At 38.0% G+C, this 19972-nt stretch overlaps 4 protein-coding genes, 1 non-coding gene and 1 pseudogene across 5 annotated transcripts in view; 4 read left to right on the forward strand and 2 right to left on the reverse strand.

Moving 5' to 3' along the window:
* Positions 1–228: 228 nt before the first annotated feature.
* LOC107593682 (pyruvate dehydrogenase [acetyl-transferring]-phosphatase 1, mitochondrial-like) lies at positions 229–3379 on the reverse strand. Its single transcript, XM_016283528.1, has 2 exons — positions 3200–3379; positions 229–2263 (listed from the first exon to the last, which is right to left on the reverse strand). Exon 2 carries the CDS (start codon positions 2234–2236, stop codon positions 677–679), a length of 1560 nt encoding a protein of 519 aa, XP_016139014.1. The 5' UTR covers positions 2237–2263; positions 3200–3379; the 3' UTR covers positions 229–676.
* Positions 3380–4757: 1378 nt separating this feature from the next.
* On the forward strand, positions 4758–8354 carry LOC107593712 (zinc-binding protein A33-like; annotated as a pseudogene).
* trnat-ugu (transfer RNA threonine (anticodon UGU)) lies at positions 8085–8157 on the forward strand. The gene has a single exon. It is a non-coding gene; the product is annotated as a tRNA-Thr (tRNA).
* A 2069-nt stretch (positions 8355–10423) lies between the features above and the next one.
* LOC107593730 (zinc-binding protein A33-like) lies at positions 10424–12517 on the forward strand. Its single transcript, XM_016283585.1, has 6 exons — positions 10424–10816; positions 10924–11019; positions 11110–11340; positions 11483–11505; positions 11587–11705; positions 11956–12517. The coding sequence occupies exons 1-6, from the start codon at positions 10424–10426 to the stop codon at positions 12513–12515; spliced, it is 1422 nt and encodes a 473-aa protein (XP_016139071.1). The 3' UTR covers positions 12516–12517.
* A 987-nt stretch (positions 12518–13504) lies between these two features.
* Positions 13505–15010, reverse strand: ino80c (INO80 complex subunit C). The gene is made up of 5 exons (XM_016283586.1): positions 14675–15010; positions 14470–14568; positions 14273–14384; positions 14038–14105; positions 13505–13897 (listed from the first exon to the last, which is right to left on the reverse strand). The coding sequence occupies exons 1-5, from the start codon at positions 14888–14890 to the stop codon at positions 13766–13768; spliced, it is 627 nt and encodes a 208-aa protein (XP_016139072.1). The 5' UTR covers positions 14891–15010; the 3' UTR covers positions 13505–13765.
* Positions 15011–17009: 1999 nt separating this feature from the next.
* The window catches only part of LOC107593713 (polypeptide N-acetylgalactosaminyltransferase 1-like), a 100720-nt gene continuing 97757 nt past the window's right edge, over positions 17010–19972 (forward strand). Inside the window, exon 1 of the mRNA XM_016283568.1 lies at positions 17010–17136. The gene's annotated coding sequence lies outside the window, so the exon portion shown is untranslated. The remainder of the gene's footprint in view (positions 17137–19972) is intronic.

Below are 19972 nucleotides of genomic sequence, written 5' to 3' on the forward strand. Positions count from 1 at the left end.
CTGGGACATTTTTCAAAATATCTTGCTTTTGAATACAGGTTTGAAATTACATGGTTGAATAAATGACAGAATTAAAATGTTTGGGTGTACTGTACCTTTAAGGCAACTTCTCATTTAACAGATCTCAGTTACAGAGCACTCCAACTTAAAAGTAGGCTACATATCTGGACCTATTTTGTTTCTATTCTCATTGTTTCTCACTCACCATTTAAATGACCTTTGTTTTACTTTCATTCAAAAATTAAAATAATACAACATAAAAGCAAATTTTGGCATAACACAAGCACTATATAAAGTCTCTCCTCAGAGCAAAATCTGCTGAACCTATATTAGTAAATTTCCCGTCTTGATTTATGGTTTTGTGTTGCATTTTGAGGGTTTAATTGTGATAGTAGGTCTGCGGTGAGCTCAGCATAATTTTTTTTTCTGTTTGGCTTCATTTCACATATAACACTGGGAATCAACACCGCTCACCTACTGAACATTAAGATTCCTTTCAAAGGCAGCTGCCATGAATATGTGAAAATAAAAATACACTCATAGTAATACATTCCATTGGTATAGGTAACATTTTGCTATGCTGATATTACTGATAATGCAGTGATGAGATTGTGCGTAAGATTAAAATTGATAATGTATGTAACAAGACCATGTGGAAGAAAGAGTCTGTCCGCTTCTATGGTCCACCAATGACGTGTGGGTTAAACTGCACTATAATGATTGTGATATCATCCCTATACATGCGGGCTAATTCCTCTGGCAAGCTTAACATCTTTGACAACCTCTCATGGTCCACCATTCCAAACTCGTTACTCCCCACTGCGTACCGAATCAGATGCGTAGCCGCATTCTGGTCCTCAAAGGTGGAGGAGATGCGAGCCTTCCTCTCCTGCAACAATCCCTGCATCTGACCCAAGGTCACCTTATAGCCGCCAACACTGACTGGCTGCTGCTGGTGCACTCCGGTGAGATGTTCACCCACAATCCTCACCACCTCCTGCCTGTGTAGTGTTTCCCACAGCCCGTCCGAGCCCAGCACCAGGAAACGATCTTGTGGACGAAGACGGTGTCGCGTCACCTCTGGTTCCGCTGTAAGGTATGGTGGTGTGTGGTAATTGGGTGGGATGAACTTGGCGTGCTCATTCTCATGGAGCTGGTCTGGTCCAGACTCAAGAACACGCCGCTGCAGCTCGATGCTCCACTTGAATTTAACATCTCCAAAGGCGCGAAATGGCATGAGTAATCCCAACAGGCGATCCTGCTTCACCACAGTCTTGGCCTCAGAAAGCGGGTGCTCGGACCGCACACGCTTCACCTCAGATTCATTCTGCGCATTGTGGTCATTGGTGAGCGTGAGGGCAGAAAAAGAGCCATCAGGTTCTTGTACACCCAGGACTGCACGGCCATCTCCAGTGTTGGCAACATGCAGCTCATTACCATCAATATGTGCAACACATGCAGTAGCGCCTGAGAATGCAACACGCAGCACCCAGTAGTGCAAGAATGCATTTGGGTCACCAACCTGTGCTTCAAGGGATACATCATTGTCCAACCTTTTAAAGGCACTCACAAGAGCTTCAGCAACATCTGGTTGCTCCCCAGGAACACTCAGGTCCAGAAGTTCCTGCCAGTATGTGCGCAAGCTGGAGAAGTAGAGGCGTGAAGCTTCCTTGCTGAAGTAGTCGTTGGGATGCTTGTGCCACTGCAAAATCGGATGAAGAGGTCGTCCGTTCTCCACCGCGTTCTCTAGATCCATCAACGTCTCATGTGGCAGTAATGAAACGGCAATGTAATAGAAGAGCCGCTCGCTGAGTGCCTGAGCACAAGCACAGCCTGCGTGGCCATCAAATACACCATAAAGCATGCCACGGGTCTGCAAGCACGTTGCTGCACTTCGGCGATCCTCAATGGGTGCATTTGCCGGTAGTTGGTTGCTGTCAAAGCCCATGACCGAACAGAGGTTCTTGCCATCAAACTCAGGAACTTTGAAGTTGTACTCATTAGCTTTTAGAATGCTGTTAACCTGAGGTGGCGTCAAGTAGTAGGAGTGCCATGCAGGTGAGGTCCTGTATCCCCGCACCTGGTGCTGCCATCTTTGTTTAAAGCTGTGTGGCTGAGTTGCATTGATGCATGGACGAGGAGACTGGCTGCAGTTTTGGCATGTCATGGCTGGCACCAGGATCCGACCAAACCTCCTGCCATGGATGACCATGAACACCTGGGAGGTAGCAGCCATGATTATTTGACCTTACCCTCAAAGGACCTGCAGAAAAACCATAGCTCAATTAGAAAAGTTAAACAAAACTCATATTTCACACTTGTCTACATTTCAAACAGAGCTATACAAGAAAATCAGTAGTCAGGTTTACAATTAAAATAAGTTTGACACCATGATTGATTATCAAGTTCTTGAGTCTCGATGTAAAAGTAACTTCAAATGACTGTAGTTTATATATTTTAAGTCATCAGAAGATTACTCTCATTGACTAAGTCAAGACTAAGGTCAAGGCATGGAAAAGCTGTTCCATTCAGGATAGGATAGTGACCCAAGACTATGGTGCTGCCACATTTTTGGCATTGGAAGCATTGACTGTCCCACTGGCCTATTACTGTCCCCTGTATAGGGTGACCAGATTTGTCATGGTGGAATACGGGAATATGACCACGATATTATTTCATGATATCTAAATCTATATATATAAAAAGTGCAGTACTCTGTCTTTCCATGCAGTTCAAATCAAGGAGCCAACACACAACCAGGCGCGTTACTTAAGCTATACCAAATAACCAATATATCAAAAATTAGAATTACGTTATAATTTCACAATAAAACGACAAATGCAAAAAAAAAAAGGAAAAAGGCTCAGTTGAGTACTACGCCCCGTCCACATCATCCAGCATAGCATACATACTCGCTACTATGTATGTTGCCATTTTGTTTACCTTTGGGCTTGGCAACATTATTTAGTAGAAATCATCGCAGAGAAACGTAATGGGATAAATGTCCCTTTATGTAAAGTGAAAAAAGTGATTCATATAGCACACGGTTTGTACGGCAACCCCCCTGTTTTACTGTGTGACTGTAATAGGCTACCGTGGACAAATATCAAACGCTAATGCATCTATGCTGTTTGGAAATTACTGCGCACGAACTGCAAGCGCAAATCATAACAGCCTAACAAAAGATGAATATTCTTACCTGAGGATATTAGTGGATGACTGAGTTTGTGGTCGATGTTTGATCAGGCTACATTAGTTCATTTGCAGTCACCCTGCCCGCATTGTGCGAGCCTGGTTCACCTCCACTGACTCCCACTGGACAAGATGATTGGTTCACACACATAGCTGCTACATCACAAGAGGTGTAGCTGCGCTTAACCTCTTCCCCTAGTTTTTCCACATACATCCCAAACCCAGCTCTCCCATTAATTGGATCTCTAGACCCATCTGTAAAAATGATTATACTACTCTGATTAATTTAATTAAGATATACCACTATTCTTGGTATCACCTCCATCTTATCTTTTTCCTGAAGAAAAGCAAACTCAACTTTCAACTCAGGCATCACCCAATATGGCATAGGTAACCATTCTATATGCTCTGCAATACCTCCCTGTTCCAATCCCATCTTCATAGCCCACTGATTTATTATTATATTTTCTACTTCCAACAAACGAAATTAATAGGATCATCATTTTCTAAACTCCTCTCCAACTTCCACTGATTAACTGCCAGTAACTCATCTCTCATCCTACACCTCTCAACCCCCAAAGTTTCTGATCTATGCACTTCTTGAAAGCTATCAACACACATACCTGCTTTTTCCTTATTGGAAACCGCCTCCACATCACCCTTCTGTAACACTGGTATTGATCTTCTTTTATATATCCCTGACATTCTACGCACAGCTGACCACAATTGTCTTACTGGAGTTTTCAGGACCTAGTGTATTACAAAACTTCCTCCAACTATTTTTCTTTGCATCCTTTATAACTCTTCTTGCTACTGCCCTTAAATGCTTATACTCAATTGCATTAATCAATATTGGGTATTTCTTAATCGTCTATATGCTACATTCCTACTCTTTACAGCTTCATCACATTCTTTATTCCACCAAGGAACCAGCACACGGCACTTAGGTTTCTGCTTCATTGTAATGGCATGACAAGCAGCCTCATGTATCATATGACTAATGGAAGTATTCCAAGTATCTACAGAACCCTTACTATAAACCTCTCCTACTAAGCTTAAAGCTTTCTCCTGAAATTTATCCCATTTATGCGCTTAACCTCTTTTTTTCCGGGTATAATTATATGGAATGCCAAAGCTGCCAAAAAAAAAAAAAACATACATACATACATACGGAAATAAATATAAAAATAAATATATACATAAACAAAATTAAATGAGTATTTCTACTAATATCTCCTTATTTATGCATAATTGCATTTTTCCACATATATTTCCACATTTTATTTATTTATACATTTCTTTGTCCATCTTGTAATGAGGGGGGTATATTTTATTTCAGACAGCAATCAAGCTCAGAGTTCTGTCTTATAGGCAAAAAATAAGTTTTGAGGCCTTTGAATAGTGCAAGTCAATGAATGAATGGTTTAAAAGTGGATGATATGGCCAAAATCTTATATCATCGTGACAGACAAAATCGGAAAAGACATCAAATTGGACAAGGCAGAACTGAGGACAACATATTCGAAAAGATATAAAGGAAGATTATTTTTATTACAATACTGAGAATGGCTTCTGTGAAAACAGTATCTGTGGAAGATCTGTCTTGTCCTGTGTGCTGTGAAATCTTCAATTTTCCTGTTATCCTGTCATGTAGTCACAGTATCTGTAAAGAGTGTCTTCAACAGTTCTGGAAAAACAAGAAAGTCCAGCAGCGTCCCGTCTGCAGGAGAAGATCCTCAAGAGGTGAACCTCTTTGTAATCTGGTGTTAAAAAAACTTATATTATTCATTTTCCTACACTCTCAGAAAAGGTACAAAAGTTGTCACTGGGGCGGTACCTTTTCAAAAGGCACACCTTTGTACCTAAAGAGTCCATATTTGTACCTTAAAGGTACATATTAGTAACTAAAGTGTACATATTAGTACCTAAAAGTTACAAAAGTGACACCTAGTGACACCGTTTGTACCTTTTTATCTGAGAGTGTACAAGAGAATCTTAAACACATAAAATAAGTTTAAAAAGAGTGCTATAAAACAGCTCAGCACATCAAGGTGACTATTTAGAATATCAATTTTTAACACGACTGATCATAGACAGAAATGTGAAAATGCTGAGGTGATTTAGTTCAGTTTTTTTTTAAATGTTTTAGTCACAGTATCTGTAAAGAGTGTCTTCAACAGTTCTGGAAAAACAAGAAAGTCCGGCAGCGTCCCGTCTGCAGGAGAAGATCCTCAAGAGGTGAACCTCTTTGTAATCTGGTGTTAAAAAAACTTACGTTAGTCATTCACAGCAGAAAGTGCTCCAGGGTCTGAGGAGGTCTGCATTATCCACAGTGAGACATTACTCTCATTTCACGTCCCCTTCATCCTTAATTAATCTTTTTGATATTTTGTAAATGCAAATACATATCTAAATTTTTATTTGTGGCTCAATGCTTAATGTACATATAAAATACTTATAATAATATGCCAACATCTCTGGAAAAAATGGAGTTTCACTGATTTTAACATTTAAACTTTCTAGGAGGAACTCAATACAGCACTTATACACTCTCCGAAAAAAAGGTACAAAAGTTGTCACTGGGGCGGTACCTTTTCAAAAGGCACACCTTTGTACCTAAAGAGTCCATATTTGTACCTTAAAGGTACATATTAGTAACTAAAGTGTACATATTAGTACCTAAAAGTTACAAAAGTGTACCTTTTGAAAAGGTACTGCCCTAGTGACACCGTTTGTACCTTTTTTTCTGAGAGTGTACAAGAGAATCTTAAACACATAAAATAAGTTTAAAAAGAGTGCTATAAAACAGCTCAGCACATCAAGGTGACTATTTAGAATATCAATTTTTAACACGACTGATCATAGACAGAAATGTGAAAATGCTGAGGTGATTTAGTTCAGTTTTTTTTTAATGTTTAGACTCAGGCTGAGCTCACAGAGCAGCATATTAAAGAGGAGTTTAAGAAGCTTCATCAGTTTCTGCAGGATGAAGAAGACGCTTCAATCACTGCACTGAGGAAGGAGGAAGAGCAGAAGAGTCAGATGATGAAGGAGAAGCTTGAGGAGATGAACAGACCGATCTCAGCTCTATCAGACACAATAAAAGACATAGAGGAGAAGATGAACACTAGTAGCATGTCATTTCTAAATGTGAGAACTGTTTTCTTCTTGTATTCAAAACAACTTACCTTACCTACCAGCACAGTCAAACTTTCACCCTGTTTTAGGAATCTCCTTTAACACAATTAATTTATGCAAATATTAATTGTTTGAGGAGATACTAAATTGTTTTGTTTATTTTCCAGAACTTAAAAGTCATCATGGAAAGGTAAGTGAGCTGTTGTGTCACTTGTGTCATCGATTGTGAACTCAAACTCTCTGCATTTCTGACTAGTGAATGTTATTCCAGAGCCCAGAGTTCACAGCAAGATCCACAGATCCTTTCTGGAGCTTTGATTAATGTGGCAGATCATCTGAGAAACCTGACCTTCAGAGTCTGGAAGAAGATGCAGCAACTTGTTCAAAACTGTGGGTGAAAACAGTAATCACTGAAACAATGATCTCACATCTTAAAAAATAATGACATCGAAGAACCATTTTGGGCTCTTTAAAGAACCTTCGAGTGAACAGTTCATAAAATAACTTTTTATTCTTTGTGTAAAGAACATTTTAATAATCTAGAGCATCTTTTTTTCCACTATAAAGAACCTTCTGTGTGATGGAAAGATTCCATGGATATTAAAGGTTCTTTGTGGAACCTTTGATCCCAATCAAGAATTTTTAAGAGTGTGTTACAGACAAAGTGACTAGACGTCATCACTAAGACTCATGGGGTAGTTTTATGAGAAGTGGGCCCACTTCTCCCCAGGCACAATGAGTAGACTATACTATACTCTAGAGATCATTAGTAACCCTGTTGTTTGTATCTCTCATCAGCTCCTGTGACTCTGGACCCGAACACTGCAAATACACGTCTGTTTCTTTCTGATGATCTGACCAGTCTGAGGCATAGCAAGACACAGCAACTGGTTCCTAATAATCCAGAGAGGTTTTATCCATATGCTTGTATTCTGGGTTCAGAGGGCTTTAACTCAGGAACACACTTCTGGGATGTGGACGTTGATTTCATGTTGGGTTATTGGAGTAACCACAGAATCAAACCAAAGGAAGGGAACAGCTTTCTTTTACACCAATGTCTGGTGCATGTGGTATGAAGATGGTAAATATTTCTCTCAAGCACCAGAGAAACCCAATAGCACCTTTCCAGTTAAAGAAAAGCTTCAGAGGGTGAGATTGGAACTGGACTGGGACAGAGGAAAACACACATCTATGCACAATGACAACCACCTTCACAGAGAGAGTCTTTCCGTTCTTTTATACTGTTGATGGATCTGTCCCTCTGAAGATATTACCAGCTAAAGTGGATGTAACAACAGAAAAACTGTGTAACACATGATCATTTACATGATAACGAGCAAAAATATATATTAAAGAATCAAATATATAAGCTACAAAATAACACTATAATCATAGAAAAATGTCTGATAGTGTTTCAGAAATAGGATGATAAATATTTACTGATAATTCTATTCCTGTTCTGAATATTTGTGTGTGATTTATGTGGGCTCGAAAGTAAATGCAGAAATAAGATCATGTCCGAATAAAACAGTTGATTAATATTTATGTTTTCTTACATGTTAAAATAGGCATATATGTGCAAGCATTCTATGTTACAACAATTAAAAGGCCCTGCCAACTACTAGAGCCACCCTTAGCTTTGACATCTGTCAAGACATCTCAGGCTGCCTGCCAACTCCTACAGGTGTGTCTTTGTTATGCTAACTCAAAGTGAGCGCTTTATGTAACTTACATGAGTGACAAGGATCAGGTCTGGCTCCATAGCTCAGTGGTTAGAGCACTGGTCTTGTAAACCAGGGGTCGTGAGTTCAATCCTCGCTGGGGCCTAAATGAAATTTTTTAAAATGTGACCTGTTCTGAAGATGACCCCTGAAGTTAAGCTGAAGATGCAACATACTGTGGTCCTATGGATGAACTTAAACCTTCAAGAAGAAGGAACGCTGGGAATTGCAGGTATAAGGCTCTGTTCTTCCATACAGGCTCATGCTGGGAAAACAGTCATCCTTGAGGAGGAGACCGACTAGCAGGCAGACCAACATCAGTACAATAGAATCAGAGACTTTACCAGCAACACTGTGAGCTGTTCCAGCCAGGGGCTTTCAAGAGAAAAAAATATAATTAAAGAAATTATTCCTTTCTCTAGAGGGTGTGAGACCTGTTTCTATGTTCTAATTTCTATCATTTACCTGTACTGTACAATGCCGGTTGATTTTCTCAGTGTACCACTATAATACCTTGAGATGCTGGTAGATGGCAGCAAAATAAAATGTATGTATGAGCTATCAGGAGCTACAGTGAGCATTGTATTGTTTTTGGTTCACATACAGATACAAATGACTGATGTCAAATAATATTATGTCAAATATACAGCATAAGAATGAAGGTTGTTCATTTGAAACAGTTTAGCGAAAGTCTATAAGTGTAAAGGGGGTCATTTCACTTTATTTTGAGGCAACAAATCAAATTCACAATGGAAGCAGCCATATGCATCCACAAGCAGATAAAGCTTACAAAGATAAACTGTATGACAGGACATCAGAGAAGGAACATGAGGTGAGATGCCGAACTGTTTAGTACAGTTCAACCTGTGTGGTCCTATGAAGTGGATTTCTACGTTTAACCAAACACTATCTTGATTCACCAGATGCCCTCACAAGAGAAACAAAAACACCAAACAAAATTACAGTCATTTTGGTCTGTTAAATCTTTTCTTTCCTAAAAAAAAACATTTGGTCAGTTTGCAAAAACAATAAAATGTAAGATGTTTATTTTCTGTTGTAAGAAAAAGAAATGATGGTGCTTGTTTTGCCTTCATTAAGCTGTAGTGGCTAGTGGTGAGAGAACAGGTGAGGGGACAGGGCTTGTGGATCTATCATTGTCTCTATGATAATACAAACATGTAAGTGATGCTCCTATTTCAATTATATCAAGACTTTTACATTTCACATTATAGTGCAGATTTCTTACTACAATCATATTTGTGTTTGGACATGGGTATCAGAGAGACATCACATATATCATAGTACAGAAAGATCATATAAAAAGTTTGTTCTGGAGAAAGGAGTCACTTAGAAACAAATGAAGTCAATTGGGCCCCTATACTAGAATGTGACCAGTCTGTTGTTTAGTCTGATCTTGTTAGGTTTATTAAGTGTGATTTGATTTTCTTGTTTTCTCACATGTAAGAATATGTACAGTATATATCTGCAGGGGATTATGAGTTATTATGTGGTGGCTACAGTTTTTTTGGGGGGCCTTTTGTTGTAGCTCTTATTTACAAAACATGGTAGAATATAGAATGTTAAGTAGGTAAAGAGACATGAAATAAAGGGGAAAATAAAAAGAGGTTGTGTGTGTGTGTGTGTGTGTGTGTGTGTGTGTGTATGAGTGTGTGAGATTGTGTGAGATTGTGTGTGTGTGTTATAGCCTACATAACAATGAATATAATAATATAAAAGCAATAACATACAAATATTAAATAAAGAAACGATTAGTGAATGCATGTAAAATTGGATGGATAAAATGTTTTCTTGTAGCCCTATATTATTTTGTTTTTACATATTCTTTTAACATTAACTAATAAAACAAGCTTAATTTGAATCCTTTCTACATCGAGCGCAATATAGCCTATCCTAGTGGTATAGTGGTAATATCGCAGTTGTTTTGTCATTCTTAATCCAAAATAAACTATAATGTATTAATAATATCCATTTCTGAAAATCCCAGGTTGCTATGGTCGCGTGGGTTTGTTTACGCATTAAACTCGTTGCCACGTAACATGTCACAGCTCACAAGAGAAATCAAGCTTGCCATAACAGCGCATGATCAGCCCCGCCCTTCAAAACGCCCAATGATGCCTTTTTATTTTTCTCATTGGTGCCACAGACTGAACAGTTCTTAGACAAATATACGGTACTAAAATGATGTAAAGAGAAAAATAAAATAAAAAAATGATTTTTGAGGCGCGAGTTTCTAATAATGGACTGAGAAAAGGACAGACAGCAGGCCCACTGATCCTGATGGGGTTTTTTTAAACCGAAGAAGAGAAAGTGAAACAAAAATCAAGATCATTGGGTTTATTCAAAAGCTGAGAATGGCTTTTGTGAAAATAGTATCTGTAGAAGATCTTAATTGTCCAGTGTGCTTTGAAATCTTTAAGACTCCTGTTCTTCTGTCATGTAGTCACAGTATCTGTAAAGAGTGTCTTCAACAGTTCTGGAAAAACAGGAAGACTCAGGACTGTCCCGTCTGCAGGAGAAGATCCTCAAGAGATGAACCTCCATGTAATCTGGTGTTGAAGAACTTATGCGAGTCATTCACAGCAGAAAGTGCTCCAGGGTCTGAGGAGGTCTGCATTATCCACAATGAGAAACTCAAACTCTTCTGCTTGGACGATAAACAGCCTGTGTGTATTGTGTGCAGAGATTCAGAAAAACATGCTAATCACAGATTCAGCCCAATCGATGAGGTTGTTCCATCTTACAAAGTAAGACATATTTCTCTTGTTTCCTAGAAATAATAAAAACATAATTGGTTACAATTGGTTCTCTCAGAAACGGCACTTTCACAGATTTTCACTTTGTTAAATTCAAGGAGCAGCTTAATACAGCACTGAAGTCCTTACAAGAGAAGCTTAAACACAGAGAAAAAAATAAAGGAGAGTGTGATCAAACAGTCCAGCACATCAAGGTGAAGATCAGGAGTCAAATCATCAATATTTTCAACACCGAATATATAATGTATATGTAATTTGTTATATGGGATTGCATATTATTTCAGACTCAGGCTGAGCTCACAGAGCGGCATATTAAAGAGGAGTTTAAGAAGCTTCATCAGTTTCTGCAGGATGAAGAAGACGCTTCAATCACTGCACTGAGGAAGGAGGAAGAGCAGAAGAGTCAGATGATGATGGAGAAGCTTGAGGAGATGAACAGACAGATCTCAGCTCTATCAGACACAATCAAAGACTTAGAGGAGAAGATGAATGCCAGTGACGTCTCGTTTCTACATGTGAGAACAGATTTCCATTTCTTCTTGTGCACAAAACTTACTTTAAACGTGTATTGAGAAGCTCTTTTGACATGATTCGTGAAAAAATATATATTAATAATTCAAGGAGATACTAAATTGTTTTGTACTGTATATTTTCCAGAGCTTTAATGCCACAATGGAAAGGTAAGTGAGCTGTTGTGTCACTTGTGTCATTGATCGTGAACTCAAACTCACTACATTTCTGACTAGTGAATGTTATTCCAGAGCCCAGAGTTCACAGCAAGATCCACAGATGCTTTCTGGAGCTTTGATTAATGTGGCAGATCATCTGAGAAACCTGACCTTCAGAGTCTGGAAGAAGATGCAGCAACTTGTTCAAAACTGTGAGTCTAAAATATCGCAGATTAAACCTATGTAGGATATGGAGGATATGTAGGAAAAACATTCACCCCCAAAATTGACCCCCATTTTTAAAGTCAAAGATGAATAAAACAAGGGGTCTTTTCATAACAGAGCAATGTCAGAGAAAATTTGTCAGAAATAAGACAAGTGTTTATTAATGATAGTCTGTTCACTCATACTGTTTAAATAAGCATCAGAATAAAAGCACCTGTTGTTTGTATCTCTCATCAGCTCCTGTGACTCTGGACCCAAACACTGCAAATACTTATCTGATCCTGTCTGATGATCTGACCAGTCTGACAAGCAGTGAAACGTGGCAACCGGTTCCGGATAATCCAGAGAGATTTGATGAATATTCTTGTGTTCTGGGTTCAGAGTGCTTTAACTCAGGAACACACTTCTGGGATGTGGAGGTTGGAGACAATTCAGAGTGGGTTATTGGAGTAACCACAGAATCAAACCAAAGGAAAGGAGAAGTTTTCTTTAAAACCAATGTCTGGTGCATGTGGTATGAAGATGGTAAATATTTCTCACAATCCCCAAAGAAACCAAACAGACCATTTGCAGTTATAGAAAAGCTTCAGAGGGTGAGAGTGGAGCTGGACTGGGACAGAGGAAAACTCTCATTCTGTGATCCTGTAACTAACACACATCTACGCACAATGACAACCACCTTCACAGAGAGAGTCTTTCCGTTCTTTTATACTTTTGATGGATCTGTCCCTCTGAAGATATTACCAGCTAAAGTGGATGTAACAACAGAAAACGCTTTGCACATGACACGCTTGTAACATTACATCTGCCTTGATATGAGAGAGAGTCTTTCCGTTCTTTTATACTTTTGATGGATCTGTCCCTCTGAAGATATTACCAGCTAAAGTGGTTGTAACAACAGAAAACGCTTTGCACATGACACGCTTGTAACATTACATCTGCCTTGATATTAAAGATTTAAATGCTTAGAAGACTATCGTTGTTTTTGAGCCCAATATCATTCAATCTTGAACTGAATGAACATAATTCTACAGCTTAGCTATCTGAAATCTTTCACTCAGTAATTATACTGATTGTTGTATGTAAATAGCATCTCCAGAGTCTTCCTTTTAACAAGTCTGTCTTCAGCTCAGAGCTCATCATCGGGACACTACATACCTTTTGTCACTTTTGCCTGTGATGGTTTTTCAGTCTCATCCTACATTTCTAACAGTTGTTCAGGATTTGATCACGCCAGTGGTGAGGTGACTCTCAGGCGTGGATTTTTCTTTGTCTCCAAGTTACTGAAGCCATTTAAATTATATTCTTATTCTAATAAGATCAGGCCTCGTGAAATCATATTATAAGGCAAACTTCTCTGATGTTTGACTGTAATGTTTATATTTGGGCTTGGACATTAGAGAGCCATCATGTAAAGCATAATATAGAAACATCATCTGAAAATGTTAAGATTTTGTTCAGGAATAAGTAAAAGCTTACGAACAAATGAAGCCAACTGGGCTCCATATAAGACTGGCAAGACTGTTGTTCTATTTATCGAGTTACCATATCATTTTTTACAGGTGTTTAGTTTACAGTGCTGTCTTAATGTAGCTTCAATGAGTAACTTAAAAAAAAGTTTAAAAAGTTGAGGGGCTCTCTTAGAAGAATGTGTGAGAAATTTTCCTTCAATGCATCACTGTAAATTCCTCATGATTCTGGTAGATGACAGCAAAATAAAAACCATCGAGCTAACTGTAGCAATACTGTGCTTTGCTTTGTTTTTAGTTTACATACAGATCACAAATAGAGGTGATATCAGATTTCATTTTACCAAATATACATCATAAGAATACAAATAGTTCACTGAAAATGATCCACTGAAAATCTATTAGAAAAAATGGTCACTTCCTACATTGCTGTAACCAATCAAATTCACAATGAAGGCAACCATAAACATCCACAAGAGGCTCAATTTGTTCTGATGCAAGTATGCTAGTCCTTTATATCCTGTAGCATTAAGTGTTCAGTCAGCAAGTACATGCGTGTTTGGGGGAAAAGTTCTCCATTAGGGCACAATGCAGGTGGCTTTACGGAGAGTCAGGTATCCAGTCACCACATCTGTTGGCAATTGACGAATGTAGGAAAACTCTTCAGTCGATGCAAAGTGCAGTTTAGTCTGAGGGTCAGTGTAGTTTGCCTAGGACACAGATACAAACATATTTAGGTGAGGTTCCAGAAATTAAGTGTTACAGAATTTAAAACCAACTCTAGAAATTTAGTCTCACGCTCAATTTTTCTTGTACATTATTAATTAAAAACAATTTACAACAGACTCACCAGAAGACCTGAGATGTCGGAGTACTTTTTAGCAGGTTTCATAGAGGGAGGTGCATCTATGCTGCAGTCTGACAGAGAAAAAGACAACAGGGATTTGAATATTGTCAAAATAAATCAACACTGACACTCTGACCACTTACATGGTCTGGCAATAGTTATATGCCTTATATATCAGTTCTTTGACAATATTAGTCAGATTCATACATGTTTTATGACTTTTGTAAATCAGACTCACAGTTAGGATCAGTGATTTTCCAGGGCAGTGCTTTCTCCGCTGCTAAAATCTGCTTCAGATTCTTCCACGTCCGATTCTTCTTCCCTGCTGCTGCTCCACCAATACCTGAGTGCTAGTGAAGGAGGAAGAACTTATGAATCTATTGAACTGTAACAGAGAATATTTTTCTCTCTGTCTTTATTCTGCAACAATCTTACCACAAAGTTGGGGTTCTTAAAAGCAAGACATTTGGCAGGAGTTTCTACATCAACAGCTCCCACAGGTTTTCCCTCAGAAGTCGACTCCACTGGAGCAACCTTTGATAAATGCAGCACCATCAATGAGAAACATTTCGTTATCAAATGAACCAAGGAATGTAAACGGTAGACCTGTGATGTAGAGAGGCTAGAATTAATTCTTTACCTGAGCTTGAGTAGTTGACGATGCAGGTTGTGTTTTTTTCTTTTTACCGCTGTTATTATTTGGCTGCGGGCTTGTGTGGGTCGCGGGACTGACGGCTCGTTTCTTGCTCCGGGCCTGAGCAATTAACGCCGCCGCTGTCACAGCTTTACCCGTCGAGAGCGTCGCTGGATTTAAATCCATTGCGTTTGATACTCCCGGTTCAGAAGGGACAGACATTTGTCTTCACTGACTTTTAACAAACATAACCTGAAATTTAGTAAACACGTTAGCCTGCAGCTAATCACAACATCCCGTTCGCCCGGAAGTAATGAGAACGTGCCAGACGTTTGTATTCCGTTGCTACACTCGATTTCGGCCGATGGTTCCGCTGGTGTTATAAGTTGGACTATAATTATTGTAGAACAAATATAAAACAAAATGAAGGATCATTGTTATTTATATATTTATGCTAAAATTATAATCTTTCAGCTTGTTTTATTTTTGTTCTGCTTTTTAGTTAAATGGCCAACACTTGTTCACATCTAAATTGAAAACAATAAAATGGATGTTCTACATACAGTGAATGGGCCTAATATATCTGTAATGTATTTGCAGTTTAATTTGAAATAGGGCCAACACATTGCCTATTCCCTTTCACAGCAGTTAGCTGAAGTTAAGTTTGATTTATGCTCTATGACAGACTCATTATAGAATACAAGAGGGTAACGCCATTTATATATGTGTTGCTGGGGGAAATAAATGACTAATTAACTTTGTTAAAAACAGATATCAGGTAATTATTTCTCCTCTCTCTGTAGAGTTTGATACTGCATCCACCACAGTGGCATTATCCTTCACATTTCCCTTCTCATATTTCTTTCACTGAACGAGAGAGAAAAGTAATGAAAATGTACACAGGATCAAACATAGTTATTTCCATTTGAACCATTCACAGTGTAGTTGTAAATTTGTGATATTAACTGATGTACAGATCAAACCACAACAAGACTTAATATGAAAACATTTATATTTCTTCTCGTTAAGGATGTCTAACTTGAGTTTATTTTAAAACAAAATGAAGGATCATTGTTATTTATATATTTATGCTAAAATTATAATCTTTCAGCTTGTTTTATTTTTGTTCTGCTTTTTAGTTAAATGGCCAACACTTGTTCACATCTAAACTGAAAACAATACAATGGATGTTCTACATACAGTGAATGGGCCTAATATATCTGTAATGTATTTGCAGTTTAATTTGAAATAGGGCCAACACATTGCCTATTCCCTTTCACAGCAGTTAGCTGAAGTTAAGTTTGATTTATGCTCTATGACAGACTCATTATAGAATACAAGAGGGTAACGCCATTTATATATGTGTTGCTGGGGGAAATAAATGACTAATTAACTTTGTTAAAAACAGATGTCAGGTAATTATTTCTCCTCTCTCTGTAGAGTTTGATACTGCATCCACCACAGTGGCATTATCCTTCACATTTCCCTTCTCATCTTTCTTTCACTGAACGAGAGAGAAAAGTAATGAAAATGTACACAGGATCAAACATAGTTATTTCCATTTGAACCATTCACAGTGTAGTTGTAAATTTGTGATATTAACTGATGTACAGATCAAACCACAACAAGACTTAATATGAAAACATTTATATTTCTTCTCGTTAAGGATGTCTAACTTGAGTTTATTTTTATAGCAATCAGGTATAGAGTTATCGATATATCATTTTTAGAAATATTACTTTCTTCATGTTTTGCCTATTTTACATCATATCCATGGAGAGGAAACTTCAAAGAGGTGAGTGTCACCTTTCTTAATTTCATTCTCTCTGTTCTTGACCTTTCTTCGAATGCCATTACTTGTCATTTCACCTTTTCTGCCGTCTCAAATGTCAACTTCAGAGTTCACTACGTTCTCTTTCATATGGACCCCTCTGAATGTTTTGAAGTGAAATATTGTTGGAGACATAAAGAGAAAAATGTGACAGAGAAATCACGCCATGCAGAGCTACACGCTCAGTAGAACATTATGTTGTCCTTGAGTTTATTCATTGCTGCCAGTACTTTTATCCTTCAAACTTCTATTCAAAAAGCAGGCTATGTCATTTTCTTTATTGCACCTGGATTCCTTAAAAATGTAATGACAAAAGGGGATCCTGCTGTTCCAAAAGCAAAGACATTATTGTGGCATTTCATGAGTTTGCAGGGTGGTCAAAAGGCTAATAATTCCTGTGACATTTCAAATCCTTTGTGAATCATGAAGCATTTGCATAAAACTAACATAGCATTCAAATACAAATGCTCCAACATTAACTCTTTCTTTCTCTTTTTTACTGGGATTAATTTTTGAGGTACTACGATCTGAAGATCACATTTTCCACAGCGCGTGGAGCCTCGGATCTGCACTGGGACGAAGCGAAAGGACTCAGCGGTCTCTCTTATCGTGTCGTGCGCTGTCGAAACGAGAAAAGGTAAAATCACTTAAAATCCACATCTTACATCTAACCCGCATAATTATCGGCTCCCGAGTCGGTTTCTCGGGCTCCTCTGTAGCCGGCTGGTTTTCTGGTCTGTTCATGTGTCAGTGTTAAGCAGAAAGACAGGAGGTTAAACAGGAGCAACGGGAATTCGACTTTTTTTAACGTCAATAAAATGTCTTTCGCAGTGAAGGCATGTATGCCAAGCCGTTGTAACAAATTATCCCCTTTAACGCTAGCTAGTATGTTTGATTATATTACTACTTATTGAGTAATTTATTAGTAAGTAATCAAATAATAACTAACAACGAGCAATATATTTGCTACAGTATTTATTAATCTGTTAACGTTAACTGTTTATTGTTAGTTCAAGTCCATTCAGTAATATTGACAGATACAACTTTTGTATTCATGTATTAGTATTATGTTGAAATTACTTGTTAAGTAAGATAAGAAGTATTTTTCATTGTTAGTTCATGTTAACTAATGGAGTCAACTGTTGTCAACAACTGAAACGTATAATTTTCACTATTAGGCTACCTATTCAGGTTCTTGTATTCATTCTAGTATTCCATCCTAGTACAGATTAATGCGACACTAGTACCTCAGGTTTTACATTCCTTATATCACTAGTTGCAATTGTTTTTTTTACAGTGCGAGTGTAATTATTAGCCAAAATGGCTGCTTTATAGGTACATAAAAAAAGTTACAACAGTTGGAATATATATTACTGTCTAATGAAGAGGTACTGATGTTCAGTTGTCATTAGGAAAACTGGAATAGATATTACTAAACCTTAAAATAGTCACTATGATATGATTTATCTGAATGACAAATTCCCATAGAATTCAGTGGCGACGTTTAGTTCATATTTGTTACCGAAAACAGTGGAGTAGTTACTCGTCATTTTGGGATAGTGATTAGTAACAAAGGAATAAGTACTGATAACTAATAATTAATATGTTCTAGTAGTGACTTATTCAAAGGATTCTAGTCACCAATGGGATAAGTAGTAGGATTTAGTATGTAATGAATAGCTACTAGTGAAGTAAATAAATATCTGCAAAAAATTACAATGAAAAAGGATTAAAAACATAGTCACTGTTGGATTAATTGAAATGGCTTGTCAAAAGTATTTTGCTGTTCAGATTGACGTTGCTGTTCAGACATTTGCTCTTTTGAGGGCTGCTTCAGTGTGTAGGAAGAGTCAGAGAAGTAGGCTGACATAAAAAAAAAAAGTGAACATGGAGCTGATCCCGAGTGTTGCTTCTATTCTTCTGCTGTCGAATTCAGTGATGGGAAGCTTTGACCCCCAGTTGCCTTGTTTGTGTGTTTAAATTATGTAATTCTGCTATGCTTATTACTGAATAGCACTTGTCTAGTATAAGAGCTGTTTTATGGTTCAGTGGCTCTCAGGAGCCCATTGATGACATGACAGGCAAAATTGAGCATGCTTTTGTCGAACACCCCAAGTTGTCATCATCACGTATTGTGTTGCTTGCTGCTGAAGCATTACTAAATAAGTTGTCAGTCATGCTTACAGCCAATGACGCTCCTCAAACTGCTGGCAGATTGGGCAGCGTCCACTCCTTTAAATTTGATTACATTTGGAGCTCTGTGTTGGGGCCGTCTTTATAGATCCAGTGGATGATTGATCATCAAGACAGACGGTGCATTTATGTCTTCGTAATCACTGGAAGGACCATTCGAAGATGAGAGCATGGAGACGGCGGGCGGCGGGCCCCTAGAGTCAAAAATGAAGCTGTACAAGCAGAGGGTGCAGGAAAGAATCTGTCATGTTTTTTCACAGAGGAGAGAACGAGCTATCCATTATTTATCGGCTACTTTCACTGGCCTTCTTCTCTGCTTTAAACAGCGCACTGGCTATGTGGATTTTGGACAGACCCCTGGCTACATGTGTGCTTTAGTTGGGGGGGAATTGATAGTCCCAGTGTGTGAGGGGCTAAAGCGTAGCCTGAGGGCATCAAATGCTAGCTGTGCTTGGAGAATACGTTAAAACAAAAAGGGTAGAGGCAAAGCATCGCTTTAAGACTGTAATATATTTCTAGTCTGTGCAGTATTGTTTTGACACTTTTTTGTGAATAATACATTGAATCAACAGAAGATTTTGTCAAGCAGATTTTTATTTTAATATTTTTTTGAATTTATTTTTACAGTTACTGTTGTTTTTAAAACTCTAAAACCTCAACTGACATTGCAAAACAATAGGGGTGCTCCAATCAGGATTTTTGAGGCCGATCACAGAAAGCAGTATCTGCCGATATGATCACCGATACTGATCTTTTTAAAGCCTTATTTTTATCATTCCAATCAGGAATTTTAGACAATTATTCAGGGCCTGAATTAAATTTTTTAAAATGGGGGGGAATTTCCCTCTTATAGGTGACTCTTGTGAGAGGGGATTTTTATTTTATTTAAAGGGTGGAGGGGAGCATTCTTTAGACATTTTTCAAAAATATATATTTATCTCACCTAAATCGATCATGAAGTGTATTTTTGTTTTTACTCTTGTGCAATTGTTGCAGAATAGCTTACACACAGCACAAAAAAGTTGCTCAAGCAAGTGGCAAAACATTTAAAATACATTTCTTACATTATCACAAACATTCTAAATTAAAACTCACCTCTGACAGAAATAGTCAGTTCTACTGCCTTTTGCTTTTAAATCTTTATTACAAGCCATCCTGCGGTTCATAAAGAATAGGGATGCACCGATATGAAAATTTTGGCCGATACCAATAACCGATAATTCTTTATTTTTGAAAGCCGATAACCGATATGTTGGCCGATAAATCTATATCCAAATTTT

Source organism: Sinocyclocheilus grahami, unplaced genomic scaffold, assembly GCF_001515645.1.
Source record: "Sinocyclocheilus grahami isolate Dianchi unplaced genomic scaffold, SAMN03320097.WGS_v1.1 scaffold175.1, whole genome shotgun sequence".
NCBI classification, from domain to species: domain Eukaryota; kingdom Metazoa; phylum Chordata; class Actinopteri; order Cypriniformes; family Cyprinidae; genus Sinocyclocheilus; species Sinocyclocheilus grahami.

Coding starts and splice junctions, on each gene's coding strand:
- LOC107593682 (XM_016283528.1), bottom strand. CDS start 2,236: ATGGCTGCTACCTCCCAGGTGTTCATGGTCATCCATGGCAGGAGGTTT.
- LOC107593730 (XM_016283585.1), top strand. CDS start 10,424: ATGGCTTTTGTGAAAATAGTATCTGTAGAAGATCTTAATTGTCCAGTG. Junction 11,341..11,482: donor GTGACGTCTCGTTTCTACAT/GTGAGAACAGAT, acceptor TATATTTTCCAG/AGCTTTAATGCCACAATGGA. Junction 11,506..11,586: donor TTTAATGCCACAATGGAAAG/GTAAGTGAGCTG, acceptor ATGTTATTCCAG/AGCCCAGAGTTCACAGCAAG.
- ino80c (XM_016283586.1), bottom strand. CDS start 14,890: ATGTCTGTCCCTTCTGAACCGGGAGTATCAAACGCAATGGATTTAAAT. Junction 14,569..14,674: donor CGTCAACTACTCAAGCTCAG/GTAAAGAATTAA, acceptor CATTTATCAAAG/GTTGCTCCAGTGGAGTCGAC. Junction 13,898..14,037: donor CCGACATCTCAGGTCTTCTG/GTGAGTCTGTTG, acceptor TCTGTGTCCTAG/GCAAACTACACTGACCCTCA.